General features: G+C 43.0%; 1 protein-coding gene and 1 pseudogene across 6 annotated transcripts in view; one reads left to right on the top strand and one right to left on the bottom strand.

Annotated features, from left to right (window-relative positions):
* CAMSAP1 (calmodulin regulated spectrin associated protein 1) overlaps positions 1-16,690 on the bottom strand; it is a 39,954-nt gene extending 23,264 nt beyond the window's left edge. For 5 of the 6 annotated variants that reach the window (XM_033138332.1, XM_033138334.1, XM_033138336.1 and 2 more), the window contains exons 1-2: positions 16,642-16,690; positions 14,284-14,446 (exon numbers count right to left, since the gene is read on the bottom strand). In XM_033138332.1, coding sequence (XP_032994223.1) covers positions 14,284-14,446 — 163 coding nt within the window. In that variant the 5' untranslated portion in view covers positions 16,642-16,690. Of the gene's footprint in view, positions 1-14,283; positions 14,447-15,118; positions 15,265-16,641 lie in introns of those variants that run through there. The other variant, XM_033138333.1, reaches the window with a different exon arrangement.
* Positions 3,087-4,348, top strand: LOC117040495 (annotated as a pseudogene).
* Positions 16,691-17,798: the final 1,108 nt, after the last annotated feature.

Raw genomic sequence — 17,798 nt, 5'->3', positions numbered from 1 at the left:
TTGCTAAGGTACCTTGTGAGACCACAATGGTTGCCTGAAAGAGGTTGGAAAAGGAGAAAGGGCAACCCAAACAGACTTATGATAGGACTAATAGTCTGTGCTAAGCTTTTAGGTTGCTTTCGGCCATCTAAACACACACACAACATGGCAGCAGTGCTGGGCAGCACTTTGTGTGCCTGGACCATTTGTGTATCTAGAAGCAACCTAACCTGAAACCGTAGCCAATAGTATATTGATTTTGTTCTTTTTAAAACAGTTTAAATGCTTTACAGTTTGACAAATTCAAATAATAAACTTTATTGCACTATGATAACTTGATATCTAAAATGTACATTTAAAACACTAACACCTTTTATTTTATTTTTATAAGAATTTATTGATTTTTACAATAAACAAATAAAACACCCACATTAACCCAACACCTAACTGAAAATAGACAAATACATATACACCAATAATTCTTCTTCTTATATCATCAAAAAAAGATCTTGATCGAATCTTGGCACAGACTTCCCCTGCCTTTCACCTTCGTTTCTAATACCAAATATTACTTTAATAACATCATATAAAGAATTAACACCTAATCTTGTTTTATAACATGCAAAAATTTAACAAAACTAACTTAACAAAAATTTAATCATATTATGACTTCATATTAATTCCACACAAAATTCTAATTCTTAACACATTATTCTCAATATAAATCACAACAAATATCCTCTTTCTCTATAACTGCTGTTAATAACAAAAATTTAAATATCTCTTTTCTTAGTCCAAAAACTTAAAATCTTGACACACCGGTTTCAGGTTACCATAGTTTATCATTTTTTCTTTTTACCGTTAATACAGTTCACCCTATCCCCCTTCTGTCCATTTTCTTTAATCGTCTTACTCCAGAGCCGCTCCTCGAAGTGTCATTTTTCCTTACAAGTCCACAGATCCAGACAAAAACCAAAACAGTCCTTGCATAGAGCTTCAGGGTACGCAAATCCTCTTCTTCCAGCTTCTCCGGTTCACCATACCATTCCTCTTTTATTTGTAGACACAATTTTTTCACCGACGCTCCCGGGCTCTCACCTCGAGAGTTAGATATAACAATTCTCCTCGTCCTGGGTCTGCCACCCCCGAAGGACGTTTCATTTTTCCAGAGTCGCCAGACCATTCCATCCTGTTCTTCAATCATCCCCTTCAGTTCCATGCCAAGGCTCCCTTCCAATGCAGCCATTTCTTGTAAAGTCTCCTCTGTGGGATATATCTTTTCTGACATGTCCCGGTTCAAAATCTCCAATTTTCGGTTGAGCAGTTCCAGTCTCAGTATAATAATCCTTTGTTCATCACTCATCTCACAGTTCATCACCAGATCGAAAACAAAACCCAGCATGGCAGAAGCGGGCATAGGTGTCAAATTACAGTTTCGATTTTCAAACTTCTCCATCTTAATGCCAGTAACTTTCCACTCAATCACAATCTTTCGCAGCCATTTTCCCTGTATCCAGGGTGCAAGAACCACAGGTTTTAAAAAGAGATATTATCCACAGACTTGTTCCCCAGAGGGAGATCAAAGAAGTCTCACTTGTCAAAATTCAAATACTTTGTAGCCATCACTGTAACAGCAGTCTCTTAAACTGGTTACTTTCTATCCCCCGAAGGGAGGGAGGCAGGCTTCCTTTCCAAATGTCACCCGGGTCGTTAAAAAAGTACAAAAGTGAGTCCAATCCACTACTCAAGGCCACCGGGTTTCTTTAATTCCAAACTTGACAGGTAGAACATTGACGCTCGTCGCGGGGGTGACCGCCGCTCCGCGTCCCGGTTGGGGCATGTCCCCTATAGCCCGGCTCCGTTGCCCCTTCACCCCCACTCCCCCTTTACAGGGGGAGCGAGGGAAGGGTTCAGAGCCATAGTGGGCACAGCCGGGGAGCCCGGGGTGCGGGACGCACTTCCCGCACCCCACCGGAGCCCCGCTTTGCGGTAGCGGGGCTCCAACCCCTGGGACGGACTGGGTCGCCTCGCAGCCGAGGCAACCCACGACCGCTCCGCGATGGCGTCGCCGCCGGAAGTCCTAAAACACTAACACCTTTTAAATTACATACTGCTAATGACACCAGATACACTCACTTAAAGTTTGCAGTAGCTTATCAATAGCTTTGACATGCACGCAACCTTTTTAATTTGATGTAACAGAGAATGCTTTCAGACATTGGCAACAATGGTTTTTCCACTTACTGGATTTCCCCTGGAAAGGGTAAATCCGGATTAATGGAGGTGTGATGAGAGTGTGTACTGGTATTTTGATGGGGAAGTTAGAAGAAACCTGCATCCATGAGGAGCACCAATCCAAATAATAAATACGCACCAGGAAGCTCTCTAAACACACTTAACTGGAAGCAGGTCCCATTGAACTCAGCAGAACTTATTTCTAAGTAAAGGCTTGATGTGAACTAGCAGACCTCAACCACTTTACAATGTCTTCAAAATGTTTTATTTCTATCATACACTAATCTTCAAGCCACCAAGAGCAACACACCATTTGCATTTTTTGCATGTTTATTAGACTATCACTATGCTATATATTTCTGCCTCACTAGATCAGACCAATAGAATATGATCATTCGAGGCCTCAGGAAGAGTTTTTATATACTACGCTCTTGCAAAATATCAAGGCAGTGTACATAAAAAAAAATGTAAAAGCAACACAAAACAGCCACAGCAACTAGCACATTATTCTAAGGATTGGTGCTATACGATTCCACTTAGCTACACTGCTCAGCAACCTTGTAGCCATGTTCTGCACTAACTGCAGCTCTTATTCTAGCATTCCCCCACTCTCCACTGGTAATCCATCAGCGCGACCAAGGCTTTGCTGAGGCCATAACCAGGCCCAGACTAAAATTGTTTCAGGTAATCTATTTCATCCATGAACACCTGCAATTAACCAGCCACCACCATCTCAATTACCTTGCGCCTCAAAAGGGATATTCACAACTGGGCAGTACTTCTCAAAACACCTCAGGTTCACGTCTCCGAGATGGAGGTCAGAAAGAGGCAGGAGAATCCAGCACGTCATTCCTATAACACTTGGGAATGACATGCTGGATTCCAGACTGATGGTGTCAGGCACAACGAGTCACTCTGAAGACGAGTCTCTGGCAGGGCAAAAAAATGAGCTCCTCACAGGTGTTGCGTGCCATGATGATGAAGTTTGATGATGAACTTGTAGAGTGCAGCCTTGCCAAATCATCCAGCCAGGCCAAGAACTCCAGTGGGGTGGAGCCAGGGCACTACTCTGGCAATGAGCCTTCTTCCAGTGACAAGAAGAAGGTGTCCAAATCTGCACAAGTCACTCCAAGCCCATCTCCAAACTCCAGCATTACCAAGCAGATGATGAAGAAGTGCAAGCAGCCTTTGAAGGTCACCAAGGATTTGGGCCACTGGAAACCCATTGATGTTTTGCTGTTGATCAACATTGTGTTTCAGACCATGACTTGACCTCTTTGCACATGGGAGTTCAACAGCTGTTTTAATCTGCAGGAGATCCAGAAGAGGTGTATGCTCTGCTCTATGACCCTGTGATTTCAAAGCTGTCTTGACAGGCCATGCAGCAGCTGCATCCAGAAGCCATAGTCTCTATGCAGAGTAAAGTGCTCTTCAGCAAAGCAGTGGACGCAACCCACCATGGATACCCAGAGGTTTTCTACCCCTCCTGCACTGCCAAGGTCCTACTGACACACTGGCAACTCATGAAGCAGTACTAGCTCTTGGGAACAGTGCAGCCACTGCCCAAAGGGGACCAGGTGCTCAACTTTCTGATGCCAAATACATGACAGATGACAGCAAACTAAATGATATCTGAGATGAGGTGTTGGAGCATGAGCTGACGGAGGCAGACTGGAGACAGAAGCATGAAATCCAGCAGCTGGAGCAAGAGCTATGTAAGTGGCAGGTGCTGGTGGACAGTATAACAAGAATGAGTTCCCCTGATTTTGATAACCAGACATGGGCTGTGTTGTGTGAAAGGATGGTGCGTTGTCTTAGGCACTCCTGGGAGATCACTGTTGGCAGAGCCACCAAAGACAATCAAATTGCTGTGGATCTAGCACTGCAGGGGCCAGCCTGAAAAATATCCCACAAGCAAGGCGTCATCAAGCTGAAAAACAATGGTGACTTTTTCTTGGCAAATGAAGACCAGCTACCCATTTATGTGGATGGACACCCTGCGTTTTGTGGCAGCAAATGGAAACTCAGAAATAACTTCATGGTGAAGATTGCTAGCTTGCACTTTGTCTTCCTCATCAGCCAAGACCTGATTGTGCTTATTAAGGCAGAGGATGCCCAAACTGCCCATCCCTGAGGCCTGGATCAAACCAAAGGCACCAGTGAGCCTGTGTGTGGTTTTTCACACACACACACACACCCCTCCTTTTGCCAGCAGAGACCACCATGCTATCTGATGAGGACGATGCAGCTTCAAAGATCCTGCCCTTTCCTAGGCTAGGACTGAAACTTCTTGGGGGCCTTTTCTTTTGCAGAGGAGGAGGAGCTCTGCTTCATCAATCAGCAGATCTAAACTTTTATTAAGAGCTAGGGAGTGTGTGTCAAATGAGCTAATAAAATAGTTTCTAATCTTTTTTTAATCTTTTTTTAAACCCACCTCAGGTTAAGCCTCTTAAGAAGGGACCACAGCACTACCTCTTTCAAAATGGTAGGCATTGCTCCCTCCCACAATGAGCACCCAGTCAATCCCTCTTAATTAGCTCTTACAAACCATGATAAAAAGAGCCAAATGACATGTGGTAAGCCTAACCCCTACCAAGTGTCCTGTCCAAATTATCAGGCTGTAAAAGCTCGATCTTCAGAATAAAGCAGAGATTTCAGGAGAACTGCTCATCTTCCTCTTGCCAAAGATACCTCTAGTCCAATCATGCTTTCACCCACTGAGCACAGCACTTTATTGCATAAAGTAGTTTATCATTCCACTGGTCCAGAAAATGATAAAGCCCATCTGACTGATCTGGGTTTTGATCAGAATTCAGCAGCTTTCTGTTATTACTTATTCTAGAGCTACTATTTGCAGTTTCAGAGCATACATTCCAGAACATGTTTCATGTCTTTCAATAGCCATTGACATTCCAAGAATCCCAACACTCATTCATGACCTTCTGAAGGTACATGCATGCACACCCAATGACCCCTTGAGGGTCACAAGCCCAGCTGAATATCCTAGGGTTTTCCCCAGGACACTGTATTTTACATATACAGACATAATATATATTATCATTACCCTGAAGGGAAATGACGCACCATTACCAAAGAGACAGATTATGCCCTAGAGAGCTGTAGTGGAGCAGGAAATAATTACTATATGCTTCCATAAAGTCCAAAGTAGGAGAGAATGCAGGCAAAGACTACAAGTCCTTCTAGATGGAGGGAAAATCATGGAGGGAATGACTACTGCTGATTGAAATGTCAGTCAGCTCTAACAAGATTGATACCTGTTATGGAAACCACAGGAGGGGAGTGTGTTTTTGTGCTCAAATCCTGCTTGCTGGTTTCCCTCAGGCATCTGTTCAGTCATTGTGAGAGCAGGATACTGAACTAAATGGGTCACTGGCCTGATCCAGCAGGATCTTCTTATGCTGCTGGCATAATCCACAAGCTGTATTGCTGAAAATTTCTTTATGAGAGACTCACCACTCCAAGTCTACCAATGCAGGGCTCATTCAAGAATAGGAAGCTGCTGCTTGAGGACCTTTTATACATTTTTTCATCCTTCTCAGATTATTTTTATTAGTGTTCAATTGCTATAAGCTTCCCAGGAATAAGTACAATGCAAAACCACCAGTGAGTTACATTTGTTTTCAGAAACTGCTGTGTACATAAAACTATTAGCTTCTTAGTTTCACCCAATTCTCATGAAAGTACCACAACAACTATGCAGGACAATATCCATACTATTCCAAAATCCCAAGGAAGTTGCAGTTTTGAGTTTTAGGAATTCTAGTTATGGTACTAAAACTTTATTTCAAGTTATATATATTTTTTGTTACTCCTACCAACAGATTTCAAAAGCAGTTTTCAGCATTAACAAAGATTTGTAAAGTTTTCAAATCTATTCAGTTGTGTTATAAACAAGGAAAATAAAATGATAGTGTATAGCTTGAAAGAGATGGGAAGTACCTAATCAATATTACCACAAGTTTTCCTATGTCTGTGCAAAATCAGCAACCTACAATACTTCCTATTATTACCTACCACTCAGCTCAATAGCTATTATTTTAATATATTGTCAGATTGGTAATAACACGTTGTGTTGCAATTGTATGTTTTAAATTGTGATATAATATAATGCTATGTTTCATTGTGTTTTGCCTAGAATGTTTGCTATCAGGTAGAATGATGGCACATAAATGTTTTAAATAAGCGCTAACTGTGTAGTTGTAACCTTATCTACTCAGAAGTTATTCACCGGGGCTTTCTCCTAGATAAGTGGAGTTAGGATTGCAGCTTTAAAAACAGTTCTCCATACAACAGATGTAACAATCCAAATGTACTAATAGTTTAGATTAGGTTTCACACAGAATTGAAAAGAAGCCATGTGATAATGAACGAAGCACAACTCTACACAGGGCTTGAGGGGGGCAGCGAGTGATTGGAAATATAAAGTTAAGCAGTGGTATAGAAAGTCACTTGAGCTTTATGAAGCCCTGATATAGCAGATTAATTTATCTAGTCCATATTGTCCATATTATGCATTATTCACGTGGTCAGGATACTACCTCATTTTACCACATTAGTAAAGGAAATGAGCCTCAGTAAGTTACTTGATTTTATTTTATTTTAAGCTACCAGTCTCAAGTTCCAATGTTACCTCTTAGGCAAATCTTAGGCAAATCTCAGCTATCACCTTTTATACTAAGAATAATGCTGGCTTACCTCAGACTATCACAGTAAAATTACAGAGTTGTGTACATAAAGCACTTTGAGCACAAAGAAAATCTTCACAATCCCACCCCAATCAAAGCTCAATAAATCAAATGCATGTAAAATGCTGGGTTATACGATGGTATGCATCTGCATCAGTCCCAAGTCAGACAGCTTTGCTAAATCATGATACAGGACCCATAACTAAAAGACAGTAGATGAAGCCCACAAGATCGCCTTTTAAAACCAATCAATTTTCAGCCAAGTATATATTCTACAGTTTTCAGACATCTGTAGAGCACATTTTGTCTTCATGCTAATTCTTTATTGCTACTGACAATGTTAAAAGCCTAATAAACATTTGAAGAGTGAAATGTTATCAGATCCAATTCATTGTTTGAGCAGAACCAAGTAAAGCAAACTGCATCTTCCTCGTTTAGAAAGACAACAAAGGAACTTCATTTGTATCCAGGATTAAATTCTCTTTCCCCTTTTAAGTAGAATGATAATCCAACTGGTATAAAATAAGGATCAAAAGGCCTACATATCACAGTTTCTGAAAACAAACACTCCTCCTGCTCTACCAAAACATATATTTATTGTATCTTTGTTTATATGGCAGCATTCACCATACTGCAAGCCTCCTTTTCTAGCCTTCTATATACTGTTAGCCTTTTTTATATTATCAAAGTCCTAATGAAGTCAGAACCTAGATATAATATATTAATAAGTAGAAGAAAAGCAGTCTACAGAGTAGCTACCACATGGGGGCAGCTCTTTTTTATATTTCCATTTTTTTCATAAAACAAAACGTCATCTCCCACCAAGAATCCAAAACAATAGATTGTGCAGACAAGTGTTGCAAAGAGTACATCTGTGATTAGAAAAGCCTTCCAATAAGCACTGTAGTCCATGTGCCCTAAAATCTAATTCTTACTTTAAACTTCTTGTTGTTTGCACACATCTGTGTTGAAACAATGGAGTGCACCCAAACCTCTGTGTTAGCAGCACCTAAGTGACCTCTCCAGGGTGCACAAACCTGGACATTGTCTATGGAAGTCCTGAGCTGCCCAGCCCTCAGCTTCACTGATGTGATCCAAAACAAAAGAGAGAACAGTACCTTTGGCACCAGCCTAGCTTCAGGAGTTGCTGGAAGGAGGCATACAAGGTGCGATCCAACCTTCTTATGGACTGCACTTCAGATTTGTGTAGGTTTTACTTCTTACCATTTCTTCTCTTGAAGATTTCCCGCAAGACAGCAGAGGTTTAGGATCTGAGTTTTCCTTCTCCTAGATGGGCTATCTTCCCAGGTTGAAGAGCCCCATCTGCCCCTCACTTCCCTCTACAGCACATGCAGAAACAGCCTTGTTAAGGTTTCTGCTCTATTGCTCTCATCTGCTCAATCCACTGGAGCCTTTGGATTCACTCATTGGCTACTCTCACCTGGTTTAGCTAGCCAGTTGAAGTGATTCCCGGAGTATGTCCGCTGTCAATGCTGACAGCTTCTAGGAGCCACAGGTGAGAGCTGAGTACAGGGTGGGGACCAAAGGCGAACAAACTACCCCAGAAAGAACATGACATGTCTCCCACCATAGATATCCCTTCCCCTAACATCCCATATACCCCATGCACACTTTAAACTAGACCGTGTGAAAACCAAAGAGCTGAGACTCAGAAGATATGGTTTAAATAAAGTCCCAACCTGAAGCTTTTAATTCACTAACTCAGATTTCCACAAACACTTCTACTCTCATTTTCTGAAGTAGCCAACCAGGATAACGGAGCCAAAAACTGCAAGCCTATACACTTATATGTGAGTTAAGTCTATTTCCTCAATAATGCTCTAAGCAAACATGCATAGCTTGTTTAAAAATAAATACTTGTGATCATGCGAGCAATATCACTAGCTGAAATAAGATGCAGCCAGTGTGAGGCTTTCCAGAAGCTGTTGGGACTAAAAAAATCACATCAGACGGCAGCTAGTGGGACCTGGAGTCTATTAACATCTAGAGCAGCCTTTCTCACCCTTGGGTCCCTAGATGTTGTCAGACTACAACTCCTAGCTAGCATGGCCAGTGGTAGTGGATGATGGGAGTTGTAGTTCAATAATACCTGGGGACCAAAGGCTGAGAAAGGCTGATCTAGATAGTTAACATGTTGGCACAGAGAGATATAGGCAGCAACCGTTTTAGACATGTCTGATATGTGTGCGACCATAAACATGTGCATTGCACCAAAACCGGAATTGAGGTGAGAAAGTCACAAAAAGGGGCAGAACAGGACAGTGGCAGAGTGGGGTGTTTACAAGGTGTTTCAAATATACATAATTTCACTTAAATGCACGGTGTCTTGGAACATAACCCCCACAAAAATGGGAGTTGCCTGTACTTACTGCACTAAAAGATACTTAGATTGTAACAATTATTAGGGTTTTGCCATGAGGCTTTAAGCAAAAATGTAGTAAGAAAGAGGAAGCAACATAGCACTTAAGAGCAATAAATGAAGTACTTTAAGTTGGATAAACATAGATTTTGCATTTATTATTTTTTGCAACCTCAGGTTATACACTACAAGGATACACTGCAACATGTGGTATTAGCCTCATTCTATTATGCATTTTAAAATTTGTACCTTATCCAACAGCTCTATTTCGAAGTGAAATTGTTCTCACTGCATTTGCACAAGAGACACTACAGCATAGTTCGCTGTTGCAATTGAGGGTGGGGAGGTTTATTGGGTTGTTCTTGTTTTTATTTTGATTATGTATTTTGTGGTTTTATATTATGATTTTATCCTGTGAACCGCCCTGACACCTGTGAGTATAGGGTGGTATACAAACTTAATAAATAACAACAACAATTTCAGGGGATCCCTGGTTTGCTTCTCCAACTTTCTGTCTTTTCCCCGGCTTTGCTTTCCTTCTGCAGGAAATCTACATTTCCTGCACTAGAAAGCACAGTATAACATTCCTAAACATGCAAGCGCATCATAATTTTTTAAAAAATACTGGCCAGCATGACGTCATTCAGATCAAGTAAGTAGTTCTCATAAAAGCAGCCAAAGGCCAAGCATCATTTCTGCCTTCGTCACATAGTTCAACAGTGTGATGCAGCAGCAAAAATAAATTAATGCTATTCTAGGCTACATCAACAGAAGTCCAGATCAAGGGGAGTAATAGTACCACTATTCTGCCTTGGTAAGACCACACATGGAGTACTGTGTCCAATTCTGGGCACAACAATTTAAGAAGTATGTTGACAAGCTGGATCGTATGCAGAGGTGGCCAAGCAAGATGATCAAAGGTCTGGAAATAATAATAATAATAATTTATTATTTATAACCCGCCCATCTGGCCGGGTCTCCCCAGCCACTCTGGGCGGCCTCCAACAAATACCAAAATACAATACAGAGTCACAAATTAAAAACTTCCCTAAACAGGGCTTATGAGGAATGGTTGTTGGAATTGACTATATTCAGCCTGGAGAAGAAGGGACTGAGAGGAGATATGATAGCCATCTTCAAATATCTCAAGGGCTGTCATACGCAACATGGAGCAAACTCAGGGTGGATAAAAATCAATGGGTTTTTAAAAGGTTTTTTTAAAAAAATTAATTGGATTTTTAAAATAAAATGCTTTTGGAGGAAAAATATTTCTAAAGATAGTTTTCTGTAAGTTACATTATAGTCCAAAGGCTATTCATCAAGAAATAAGGATTTGTTTTCAGTTTTTCATGTGTGCTAAAATAATTTTTTTAAAAAAATTGTTTAACCACATCAGTTAACAAACATGGATACATATGCTATAGTGTTATTGTTTTAGTAAAATAAATTGTTTAAACTGTTGTTAAGGAAATGATTATTTTTCTCCTTCCAATAAAGTACAGCAGAAAAGTTGTCCAAACATAAAGTTAACTTATTAAACTAATTAATTAACTAATTAATTTCATAATTATTCTTCTGCTCTAGAGGACAGGACCCAAATCAAGGGCTTCAAGTCACAAGAAAAAAGATTCTGACTAAACATCAGGAAGAACATTCTGACTGCAAGAGCTGTTTATCAGTGAAACAAACACCCTTGGGAGGTGGTGAACTCTCCTTCTTTGGAGGTTTTTAAGCAGAGGTTGGATGATCATCTATCATGGGTGCTTTAGTTGAGATTTCTGCATTGTAAGGGGCTGAACTTTGGGGTCTCTTCCAACTCTACAATGCTATAATTTATTAGAAGAGATCATCCTAAACTAAACTAAACTAAAGCCTCACATTTTAGTTGAGATTTAGAACTAAAGTGTTTCAGGTGCTTTCAAAGAGTACAATATAGTACAGTGATTCTCCGTTGACAAACATTTCAGTTTTCAAATGCCATAAACCCAGAAGTAAATGCTTCAGTTTTTGAACACGCCTCAGAAGTTGAACATGCCATGTGGCTTCTGCTGAGTGCAAGATCCTGAGGCCTAGCTGTTGGCTACTGAGTTTTCGGTTTTCGAACATTTCAGAACTTGAACAGTTTTCCAGAATGGATTACATTCAAAAACCGAGGTACCACTGTACTGATTTTGGGGGGTGGGGCTGTTATATACCACCTATTGCAGTGAAAAGGTTCTTCTAAAATGCCTTACAAATTTAAATATTAGTAATGCAAAGCAGTTTAAGCTACAATAAGGGAGAACCACTCAAAGCAACTTCAAACTCCATAAAAGTAACTACAGTGGTACCTCGGGTTACATACGCTTCAGGTTACAGTTACATACTCCATTAACCCAGAAATAACGCTTCAGGTTAAGAACTTTGCTTCAGGATAAGGACAGAAATCGTGCTCTAGCGGTGCAGTGGCAGCGGGAGGTCCCATTAGCTAAAGTGGTGCTTCAGGTTAAGAACAGTTTCAGGTTAAGAACGGACCTCCGGAACGAATTAAGTACGTAACCAGAGGTAACACTGTATTAAAATAGAAACACCACCATTATAAAGACACAGGTCAATTTTATCTCCCAAAAGACAGAAGAAATGTTTTCATTTTGTCAGATTTACTAAAAGCTTCAGCAGAATGGGCCTCTCTTGAGGTGCTCCACAGGAAAGGCACCACCAAAGAGAAGGTTCAGCTTCAAGGGAAATGATAAATCTGGCTTCAAATACTTAAGGAAACTGAAGTAAGGCCTCACCTGAAGATGACATTACATACAAATGAAGTTTGTACAGAATGAGGCACTTACCAAGACCTTTAGCACTGGTCAAGTTTTACATATTTCCATCTCCTTCCTTTCACCCCCACCAAGTGCTGATGCCCTTTGCGACACTGAACAACTGTGCTCTCCAGCATAAACAGAACCCATGCCTTACAAATAGGTTAGATGAGATGAAGCATATAAGAAATTAGATGAATATGCCTTGTATACAATTGACATTCTTGACAGGCAAGCTTATATGAAATCAGATGAATATGCCTTGTATACAATTTACATTTTTGACAGGTATGCTCATTTTGAGGCAATACCGTATTACTACCAGGTATTCTGAGAAGCAGGGATGCGGATGGCACTGTGGTCTAAACCACAGAGCCTAGGGCTTGCCAACCAGAAGGTCGGTGGTTCGAATCCCCGCGACGGGGTGAGCTCCTGTTGCTTGGTCCTTGCTCCTGCCAACCTAGCAGTTCGAAAGCATGTCAAAGTGCAAGTAGATAATTAGGTACCGCTCTGGTGGGAAGGTAAACGGTGTTTCCGTGCGCTGCTCTGGTTCACCAGAAGCAGCTTAGTCATGCTGGCCACATGACCCGGAAGCCATACGCCAGCTCCCTCGGCCAATAAAGCGAGATGAGCGCCACAACCCCAGTCGTCCGCGACTAGACCTAATGGTCAGGGGTCCCTTTACCTTTACCTTATTCTGAGAAGCAATCAAAGTCATTTAAGGACTAGAAGGACTGGAAGGCTTCTCATTTGTATTAGAGGATAACACTGAAATTTGAAGATATTAACCTGCTTATGGCTGGTTTCATATGCAAAACACAGGAAAATTAGCCTAACCTCTATACCTGTTTACAGAATTAGTAAACTTGACATTAATATTGAAGCCAAGTATGGATATGTCTAGAACTTGCCATCACACATGACTGCCCAAGTCTAGTTTCCATGGAGGTTTTAAACAAACACAGACCAGGCAACAAATTTACTCTGCACAAAGTAGACCAGTTAGTGGCTGCACATTATACTAAGTTATTACAGTATTTTATATGATTTTTTTTAACAAAACAAGCTATTTCAAAAACCCACAAAAATGAAATTGTAGATATTTACATTAGTGTCCAGTTATAATTTTTAAACTGCAGTCACAGCTTGTGTTATGATAAAATATTACAGTATTTGACTTTGCTGCTTATTGAAATTATAGTATACTTTCATCAAGAGAAGAAGTGAACCAAAAAACTTGCTCAAAGCTCCTAATTTTGCTGTGCCACATGAACAATCATCCCCATTCTAAAAGCTGAAAACAAACCAAAGCCATGTGATTGCAGGAATACAGTTTATTACTTAGCACTAACACAACACAAGCTAATGTTAATCCATTAAGCATATTAGAGTTTGGCAAATTAGTCAGATTAACAGGGCTATCTAATTTTCTACATGTTACATTTTGTTTCAGTTAAAAGTATAATACTGATATGCAGCCAAAATCTTGGAACAAAAGACAAAAACCAAGAACTCTAAGTAAATGAAGCAGAGTCTACTTTAATACAACACACTGGATGGCAATGGTGCTTCAGAAGACCATAGAAATAAAACTAAAGTTTCAAACAAGATTTCTATCTCATCTATTCATATTCATTACCCATAATGTTATGCAAAAAAATGAATGCTGCCTCACTGCTATGTTCTAGAATACAGGAGCCTTGGTTAAAAAATAGATGAGTGAAATACAGTATCTACAATACTGTATGATACAGAAGCCACAAGATTCTTATTCTCTATCAGCTATGCTGCATAAAATGGTAGCAGCAAGGATCTACAGGATTGCCAGAATGAATCACACAATAATAAGGATTTAAGGGCCTTCAAGAGGTCAGCCTTTGTAGGTCTAGGTTCTGTGTGAGAGAGCACTATTTCATGAAACAAAAACAAAAGCACAGTTATATGCACTTCTACAAACCATTCACAATGAGGAAAAGGGATGCACATTGACAAGGTTCCTAGCAAGCACTTATTAATATCCTGGTATCTAAAAACATGGGAATAGGACAAGCAGGCAAATCGGTTTGGCACATGATTGATATGTAAAACACAGATCATTCCAAATCCATTTAACAGCTGAGAGAGCAAGACAGGGGGAAAGCAAAAGGGGAGAGAGATAAAAGAATAATCACTCAATGGGGATTTTTACCTATTCCATAGGCTTTAGCACAGATCCACTGTAGATTAGCAGCTATTTTTGCTCGAGCTGAATCATAGAGCTCCAACGGAACGATCTCAGCTGCACTATCTGCTAGAGCATCCATTTTTCTTCTGGTACTATCCCCACCAGCACAAGCATCAACATCCGCCATCTGAAACAAAAATAAAAGAAACCCAGTCTAGCACTCATACACATAATAGGCTCATATGTTCAGTAGCAAGTACAAATTCTGTAGTCCCAGAAGCACTGGAGGTTTTTTTATTGCTATGGTTTGCTCTGCAATTACAGTAAATCTCAGTCTGAATTCTTTTCCCCTTCTAATATTCATTTGATGCTCCATTTTATATATATATGAGAGAGAACATGCTAAAGCTACTATTTCAGCCCTACAATATGAAAGGGAACATACAAATCACACTTGTAGTCATAGTCTTGCTCCAGACACCTCTCCAGAGTGTTAACAGCCTAACAATACAGACAGGTACCAGGCAAATTGCTGGAAGAAAAACCTATTCTCATATGATTTCTCTAACAATTGAAAGGAGGTGAAGGACGCACAGCAGGGAATGAAGGCAACAGAAGGCAGAAGGCCTAGGGTTTCCCATTCTTGTCATACCCTCATCTCTTTTCTTCATCCCACTCCTAAGAAGGATGATCGGTTAGCTGATATGAACAGAAGCACCAGACACCCTGGAGGCAAGAGGATAAAGGGAGAGGGCAGAAGAGAGAAGCCCTTCCACTAACATCTTCCTTACCCTTCTTCACCAGCACAGTCTGGCACATGCCAGGGCCAAGGTAGCAAACAAAAGGTGCCTCAGCCTACCTTTTCCAGACAGAGTGCTGCTCCCCAACAAAGACAACAAAGGACATCCCTTCAGCACCTTCTTCCTCATCTGTCACATCCTTTTTGCTGTCTCACCCGCCTCTCCCTTTTCCAAATATCTCCCTAGCTTTTTTCAGTTGCCTTCAGTTCTTATCCCACTCTACCCAGTAACTATATGTGTGTGTAGGAGTATTAAAGCCAGTGCTGCCTATACACACCTGCAGATTGCATTAACCTCTCCCCAATGCATTTCCACATCTCCCTTAGTAGCCCATAAACTTCTGTTCCCCCTACTTCTGCTCCAGTTCTCACCCCATGATGTCACTTTCACCTCCCCCCACAAAAGACACACAAAGATCCTTAACAGCCCAGTCTCTTTTCACAGCAGACACTGTCTTGCCCAAATCCATGAACCTGACACCCATCAGTCAATTCATTTTTGTAATAAATAGCATGGACAATAAACACAGCACAATATGACATTAATGGTGATTAAGACAGCAACACTACTGTTTAATATACTATCCTTTCCTACATTAAGATTACTGCCTTCCACCATGTACTGCAATACTGGCCCCAACCTTTTCCTTATCCTCTTCACAGCACATCTCTCCTGATCCTCCAGTTTCTGCCCCTCAACACACCCAGTCCTTGCCCAAACTTCCCACACTGCCTCTCCCCCTGTAGCTCCTATTAGTCTACCACACCCACACACAATAATCAACCCCCCATTGGCCCACCAATTCCCTCAAACAGCCTCCTGCTGTCCAAGCCACTGCCCCTAAACGCCTCCTACTCTTATCATACTGTAGATTTGTTATTATTATTATTGATAAAACAGCCACACAGACACCCAATCCTGATTCCCCCAACCTATACGTTTCTACGATTTCCCCCATGAGCTGTTACTTCCACGCACAAATAACCAGACCCCACCACACCACCCCAGCTCCTCTCCCCCAAACTCCCACCCGTCACAACACGGCAATAAGACCCATGGCTCTTCCCCCATGCGCACAACATCCGGGCAAACCCCCAGGCCCAGACTTTACCCACAAGCTCCTCTGCCGCCCGCTCCCAGCCAGGTACCCCACAACAATTCTTAATAACCACAAGCAACGTAACGCAGATTTCTCCCCTCCTCCTCCTCCCGCCCAACCCCCACACTAACCCCCCAAAAATATATTTTTTAAAAATCCTGGCCCGCCCACCCCACACACTTAACACGCCCCAATCCCTGCTCATCCTCAGTCGCTCACTCACGATGATAACACAGGTTATAACAGAATAACACACCCCGCTCAAAAACAGCCAGGCCCACCTCCCCGCAGAGAGCCCTTCAGTCCAAGATGTCAGCTCTCCACTCCCCCCGCCCACACGCCGTGTGTCCCTCATACAAGCCGCCGCCACTGCGCTCCCTCCTCCTCCTCCTCCTCGTCCCTCTCAGTTCTGACAGACCCAAATCATGCCGCCGCCCCCCCCCCGCGGCTCCCCGCCATCAGCTGCCGTGCGCCCCCCCTCACCTTTTTTTCTCCTTCCGAGCCGCAGCTACCTCATGCCAACGACGCCGCCAACGCCGGACCGACCTCCCCAACCGCCGCCGCCGCCTCCTCCTCACCACTCCCGCGTCGTCGGGAGCCCCCACCACCACCACCACGTCGGCCGCACCCAGGGCCCAAGGCCTCGCCCGGCGGCGGTGGCGGCGGCGGCAAGGGGTAACCCCCGCACCCACCTACCCCCGCTGGGCAGGGCAAGGCAGGGCTGGTCTGGTGGGCAGGCGGGAGGGCGAGCGGGAGGGCTGCCTCTGTCGCCTCAGCTCAGCCTGGCTCGGCTGAGGGGGGCGGGGGAGACTGGAGGCGGGGGGGGGGGGACGAGACCGGAGGAGTTGAGGGGGGGGCGGTGGAGGAGACGCGCACCCGCGAAGCTCGCGCGCCTCGATAAAAACGGAGGAGAAGAATGAAGGAGGCGCATGCGCCCGCTCGCCAGGTGAAGTAGGTGTGGGGTGAGTGTGTGAGAGAGAGAGAGAGGAGAAGGAGGGAGGGAGGGAGGGAGTGCGCGTGCGTGCGTGTGTGTGTGTGCCGCGGAGCTCCTTTCTCTCCCCGCCGCCACTCCTGACTCCCGCTACGTTTTATCCGCGAGCCGCGCTTGGGTATCTTTAATGCGCGCGCGCGCGCCCGGAAGGGGAGGGTGGGGGGAGAGTGAGAGTGAGTCGGTGTACGCGCTCGGGATGGGGGGGGGGTTGTCTCTACAGCTAAGGGTTGATTAGCTGGCAGAGAGAGGGTTGGGGTGCTCTGCAACTAAGGGTTAGCTTACCTGTAGTCAGGAGGAGGAGGAGGAGGAGGAGAAAGCTAATAAATCAGGGTCACCCGCCTCCTGGGTTGGGTTGCGAGCTGCAAGGTAGGCTGATGATGATGAGGGGGATAGTGGACTGTAGCATGCAACTATCCAGAGCTGTCACTGAGGTCAAGGGTGTCAGAAGCCTGTGTGGTAAAGACTGAGCAGAAAACACAGCCAAAGAAGCTCAGGCTCAAGCGAAGTCAGGACGCCCATGCAGGCTGCTGGTGTTGCATACCTCAGCTGGAGAGCCTGAGAGCACATGCGTGCACGCAAACAGTCTTGGGTAGCTTTGCAGCATTGAGAGGAGGCCCTCCGTTGAATGCCGCAAACCATGCGCCCAGGA

The sequence above is a fragment of the Lacerta agilis genome, chromosome Z, assembly GCF_009819535.1.
Source record: "Lacerta agilis isolate rLacAgi1 chromosome Z, rLacAgi1.pri, whole genome shotgun sequence".
NCBI classification, from domain to species: domain Eukaryota; kingdom Metazoa; phylum Chordata; class Lepidosauria; order Squamata; family Lacertidae; genus Lacerta; species Lacerta agilis.
The sequence above is the reverse complement of the archived record's forward strand: the minus strand, read 5'-3'. Positions and strand labels throughout refer to the sequence as shown.